Raw genomic sequence first — 6,586 nt, 5'->3', positions numbered from 1 at the left:
TATATATAATTGGGCACTTCTTACACTACCAGTAAAATTATGCTTTCTTTTTTTAGCTGCCTGAACCCCTGCTGGTGAACATCTTTGGTACTGTCCATCTTGGCTTAACAGACTTCACGCCAGATGTGGCATCTTCGTGCCTTGATTTCGTATCCGGGTTTGCACTAAACATTATTCAATCACAGGGCCAGACTCCACCAGTCGTCCACCAGCTAATGCAACCATTCCTGCGGTTAATTCTCGAAATGACACTTCTACAACCACTTGACTCCGATCTGACTACGATGGCAGGCAGCGCTGTCTTCCCTCTCATGTGCTGTTATCCAGTACGTTCATGTTAATTTCTCTTCCATTGCAATTTATATAGTTACTGTCCTATGAATCCAATTGCAGACGCGTGCCACAACATACCTTCCCATGGATATTCGCTGAGCAAAATGCTTCATGTTTGGCTGTTGTCTGCGTCATTAGTTCAATTCAAATTTAACGTAGAATGTACTCTTTATTGCGTCTTTTACAGAACCTCTACAAAGAATTGGTCGAATCGATGGTTAATTCTCAGACTGACGAAGCGCTGAAGCAGCGGCTTGCCGAGGCATTTTCACAACTCACCGAAAGTGTGCAAATGGTGCCTGACCGACATAACCGCGTAAAGTTCCGCACCGCTTTTGAGACATTTACTACGAAAGTTCGCGGTTTCCTTTGCGTGAAATAGATCGCATGTTTATGAGCAGACGTTAGGTATACACAGTATGTAGTTCAGCCCTTGAACTACAACCTGCCATGGACTGCCCTGTACAGCTCTGTCAGCATAGCAGAGTTAGTTCCGAAGAATTGTCAGGGGCTCAATCCGTGTGGTCATCGCTGCCTTCATTTAGTAAACAAGTGACACAGACGGATGCAGTTTGACAGGATGGCCCGACAGCATAATCAAGGACATATACGCGTGATTTGGAGCAATAGTTTTGCAACGAACAATTGGTTGAAGGTATGGCTGGCTTTGGAACACCATGTGCGACTTGCGCCGATTCAGAGGGTTCTCTCAAACAGCGAACCTATTATTGTAAAGGATACTTACACACTGTTTGCATGAAAAACGCTGTCTCTTTTCGTGAGCATTACAGCGATGTTATTGAGTCTCCTGCATACAGTTTTCTCATTGACTATTGGTGGAAAAAAATTTTACCGCAATAATAGTCGATTAATATCTATTACAATCATAAGTGAACGTCTAATATGCACAGGCATAGGCGGCTGAGGATACGTCCCTCTAATACAATGGCTGTGGTGCGTCATCCGACGCTTATGCTAGATACATACTTCTGGCAACCCACAAGGCGTCTTGATATATTACATACTTTCGTTTTCTTTATGGTCCCTAATAATTTATTTTGTATGCGGCAAAGTAGATTTCGATAGTTCAATTCAGTCATATTCGCCGTTTGTTGCAGATCAAAGCAGATACCGCCATAATAACGGCGGCGTAAGCACAATGATGTTGGCTGTGTAACAAGCAAACGATCACGCCGCCATCTACGCTCGTCGGTAATTACTTTTGGTATGGGAGTACAATAATGCCACATACTCATTGCTGTCGTACTATTTACACCTCACAATTGTACACTTCTTCGAGTGTTTAAATAGTATGAATAATAATATTATTATTATTATCATCATGCTGAAGTTATTCCCTACATCTCTCGCTATAACTGCCGGCGGACAAGTGGAGGAAAACGAGCGAGCGAGAGGGAAAAAGAGAGGGCGAGTAGGTGGGCTACCATCTACCAAAGATGAGCCTTGCGTTGACGATATGACTTTCTATAGCAGCAGGGCGGGTTAAAACATTAGAGGACTGACGTAATTGATTACATAAGAGAACTTCACATTCCGAAGTCACTTTTCCGTATAGTTAGTGTGTCTCGGACACGTCGGCTGATGGGAAGAAATTGGAAGAAAAGATTATTACTAATATTATCATAACGGATGGGAACGAGGACACTTGTTGTGATGATATGAGGTGCGCGTGTGCCTCGCTTTTATTCCAAGCTGCGGCGTAACATTAGCAGCAAGTAGTACGAAACATTTTGTGGATAAGCTCGATATTCGATAAGCTGCGTCGATTCTATGCGGTGAATGTCAACAGTGTAGCGATGGCAACGCTATAACTGCAACGTCCGAATGTACAATTAGATCTCAAGCAAGCAACTACACATAATTTGAGGGCTATATATATATATATATATATATATATATATATATATATATATATATATATATATATATGGGTTATGCAGATTGACTTTCTTTCACAAAGTTTACTAGACGCGTGACGTGACGGATGAAAGTGTGAACGAAAGGTGACTAAGAAACATAATCATCATTCACACATAATAATTGATACGTATGGTGAGTTGGGCGGGCGAAGGTGAGGTCGATTCATCGTCTAACCTAGAACAGGAATCTGTGGACCTCCCTCATTACGATTGTTTACGTCAATCCGGTTGTCTTTTTGGTTTCTTGATACGAAAGCCCAGTTTAATAGGTTAAGAAGCATGAAATTTCTTAGGATTATACGCAGCAGAGAGCCATAGGAGACATCATTGCCGATGAAATGAAATCTGGGTATATGCATAGAACAATATCTTTGGATGTAATTATTACTATTAGTACGCAGTGGTGGACATATCGTTCAAACGTAAGGCTTTGTTGCACCTTACGTTTTCTACAAGTTTAACCGTGATGTAATCAGTAGATATACATAGTCCACTACAGAAAGGACCTACGACATGACACTAATACGCTTGTACAAGATAATAGAAGAAGCCGAAAGGAACGAAGCTTATTGATAGGTAATGTTTGTCATCATTATACATTAATTGTGAAACAATGAGGCAGCGTCGGAGGATTGTATCGAGACTCGGGCGACTGGATGGCAGCGTGTGTACGGTATTGATGACCGATGCTGAATCAATTGACATACATAATTATGAAGACTGAGAAGGGGTCGAAGACAATAACTAAATACAGTTATTAAAGAAAAGTTACGATAACGGCGGTGGTGGCGATGGCGGTGAAGTTTCAACGCTTAGTTGTTCTATAACGGTTCAATTGAGTCGAATATATTACGTTTACATGCAAGCGATAACAGGAACATTGTCCAAAAGAACGCTGACAATATGAATGCGTAGCTCTTGTAAAAAGACAATAAAAAGGGGGCATGGGATTAACTCTATATATAAATATATATAGATATGGAAAGATAGATGGATAATTCACAACAAAACAATAAATGTGATTCCGCTAGGAAGAGGTGTGCTAGCTGTTGTGTTGGGTGAACACGCCACCTCTTCTAAGTATTTTGTACCATTCCTATGCAGGACCATGACGTGTTTTTCTTAGCTAGCTCTAGAGATCGATCAACTGGCGCCTAGCAACAATTAACGCACTTCGTAGAAAATTCCAAGACTTCAAAAACAGATCCTCTGTAAAACGCCGTTACCATACCTCACTGTATCCTTGACATAGGTTCTATATGCATCCATACGTTTTAGCTGTCTTATCTCGGTTGTTGCTAACGGATTATCTGTTGCCTACTTTAGCATTTTAACACGCATTTGCATTATTTAATCCACATACGAGTAATAAAAACCAATAATATACCATACAAATTATAGTAGGTTAGTATCGGAAGCGACCTGCATGATAGTTGTCAGGGAATTGTACCAAGTAGGCCATTTGTACCAGGCAAGTAGCATAAGTGTTTCGAATTTCTGAGTTTTCAATTCTGGATACGATATTTCTTACAGGTAAGTTTTACATTTTCTTTGTCAGACCAGGCTATGGAAATAAGAAAAGTTGTAATTACCGTCTACGATATGATTCCGAACGCATATATATATATATATCGTACTCCTAAATTGCTGGATGATTTGTCAAGCTTCATTCGCAGGGTTAACTGACATAACAAAAGATTCTTGTCTTGATGTAATGTCGATATAGCAATCAATAATACATTTTTCTATAATTTGTTTTTTTCTAAATAATAAATTCTCACAAACGCCGAAAGCAATCCAAGCGAAACACTTCGCCAGCCTGATCAGCGACAAAATTACCTTAGGTTTATTCTTTTAAATAGATGTACGGGACAGGTAAGTCTAACGTTCGGTAAGCTCTTTCATATACCTTTTTTTAGTCACAGTATTAGCAATGAAGGAGGCATCTGAAGTTACCGGGAATTTTGGAAAAAAGAAAAAGGCTTTCCGGTACAATATTTTTGGGCGGTCTTAACATAAATGAAAGAGTAACCATTCCTGTCTTATTTGAATTCACGCTTTTTATTTAAATTTAAAATTAAATTTAGGTATTCTAACAGAATTATTGCTAGAAACAGGAATTATAGCGTTACTCGAAGTAAGCGACTCATATACATTTTGCTAGTTAACTTTAATGTAAATCAAGCCGAGTTGTTTCAGCAACAATGAACGGACATTGAAGATATAGGTCTTGATTTAGAAAGCTTAATACAAGCATATTTTTATCGGTTTGCTGGTACGAGGCTATACCTTTCTACACTCGCCCTCGTGATAGCATTTAGAGGTGTAACGGTAAAATTCTCGCCTACTATAGTTGAAGACATGTAAGATGGTCTAGGTTCAACACAGGGCGTAAACACATTTCATTTCGTATCTGGAGTGCCCAGCCATCAGAAGCTATGGTTAGCGGCGGTACCAGATGTGAAGCTGGAAACATTTAGGCAGCTTTGTCCATATTACGTACTTGCCACTTGCGTTCGGTTTCTCTGACATCTAATTGTTAGCTTTTGGTCGCGGAATTGATTCAAAAAAACACCGCAAGTACAAGAAGGGACCAAGATAAGAAGGACCAAGACCAGTTCGAAAACAAAAATCGTAGATGTTGTAACCTGTAAGCTGGAATACACTTGAAGAAATTGATTCCAGTAAAGCAAGCCCTATAAGCCGCTAAAGATAAGTTTGAATATCTAAAATCAATACATCAGAACTGCAAACATTTTATGATATATAATTCTCGAATCAACAACGTTTGTTCTACTTAAGGTTTTCCAAATCACTGCATTGGTGAGGCATTCTATGTTAGTCTCCGCCTGTTATTAGTAATTATACCTACTTGCTGCTTTTCGGATAATGCACTTAAAAGATAATCCGCCTTCGTAATTGCTTGATATGAGGTAACAAAACTGGGTAACTATTTACTAAGAAAAGTACTAATAAAAAATGACGAATACTTATTCTTAATAGTAATAAAGTACTTTATCGGAATGAGGACAATCATTACTGACGTAGTCGAGTATTTTACACAACAGTATCGATAACAGAGTTTTACGCGTGACATACCTATAACATAAGACTAATAGGGGCGGGCAACTGAAGTCCGGTTTCGCAGTTCACGATCGCCATCAATATGTACCATGCAACAGGTGTGAATATATACAGAGAAAAAAATAGTGGTAGTATTTATTGTCGTGAAAAGGCAACGGATTAAAGAAAGGTCATTCGATCGACGTGATCTGCAAGATCCTACTTGCCGATTTCAATTCTAAGTAGCTCTAAACAATATACCTGCGCAGTGTTTGTGGTCTTCGAAGTAGCCATCGACTCCGCCTTACGGAATTTAGCATTAACCATTCTTGCCAACGTTAACGTTTTGCTGAACGTGGTTGATTTAGGAGAACGGGGTGACAATAAGTGATGAAGTCACCGACTTGCCAGCATTTACCCAGACTACAGGAGACATTCAGGATGATCTCTTAAGCCGTTTTCTTTTCTAAATTTTACTTAAAAATCTACTTGACCAGATACACAGGCCCAGCACTGTGGCGTCAGTTGTCTTCTGTGGAGACGACCTAATTTATTACGGAAGTAGTCAGCTTCATGTGCAACAGACCTTAGCCAAATCACATTCTGCCGTCTCGGGATCGTGTCTGCCTGCTAACATAGCCGATAGTAGCGATATCCGAGGTAATGTAATTCGGAGAAAGCGGCATAATGGCATAATTGCGATTTGTGATACGCTCTATTTTTGTAATTGACTACTGACACTGGTTAACTGATTTATTTGTTTCGGGTTGCTATTTTCGTATGAGAGCCATAGCTTCTTATAACTTTATCCTTAATACTTAGCGTTCCGCGGCTTCTCGACCTCAAAATTGCACCGGTCGCTGCGTAAATTGGCAGGGTCTTACTGCGAAGAATCTCGAGTAAATGAACTGAAAAAGCTCTCTAAGGAAGCCTATAAAATAGCGATTGACGATTGACGGAGCTCAACGTTGAATTTTGCGAAACATGACAGATGACACCGAGCAAGGACATGACCGGTCTAACAACAGGGTACCTATGCAGTTCATGCATTCCACTATCGCCTATGTGGAGAATATACGTTTTCTGAATCTGATGAATCTTGTAGGTAATCTTGTAATATATACCATACATTTTGCTGTATGTCGTTAGGTGGTCTGGCTCGGTCAGAAACCGAAGAATTGTGCTAACAAGGTGTATAACGTAACCACTATTAGATTCGAAGTTGTTTTGTAAATTCTAGGTTGACCCTT

General features: G+C 39.8%; 1 protein-coding gene across 2 annotated transcripts in view; it reads left to right on the top strand.

Moving 5' to 3' along the window:
* LOC111246387 (exportin-4-like) overlaps positions 1–3,379 on the top strand; it is a 14,522-nt gene extending 11,143 nt beyond the window's left edge. Inside the window, exons 13-15 of one of the 2 annotated variants that reach the window (XR_002671653.2) lie at positions 57–326; positions 521–988; positions 1,452–3,379. Coding sequence is in view for 1 of the 2 variants with exons in the window: in XM_022795891.2 (XP_022651626.1) it covers positions 57–326; positions 521–715 (465 nt within the window). In the remaining variant the exon portion in view is untranslated. Of the gene's footprint in view, positions 1–56; positions 327–520 lie in introns of both variants that reach the window. The other variant, XM_022795891.2, reaches the window with a different exon arrangement.
* Positions 3,380–6,586: the final 3,207 nt, after the last annotated feature.

Source organism: Varroa destructor, unplaced genomic scaffold (assembly GCF_002443255.2).
Source record: "Varroa destructor unplaced genomic scaffold, Vdes_3.0 BEIS01000003.1, whole genome shotgun sequence".
In the NCBI taxonomy this organism is placed as follows: Eukaryota; Metazoa; Arthropoda; class Arachnida; order Mesostigmata; family Varroidae; genus Varroa; species Varroa destructor.
Note: the sequence above shows the minus strand (reverse complement) of the source record. Positions and strands in the feature narration are given on the sequence as shown.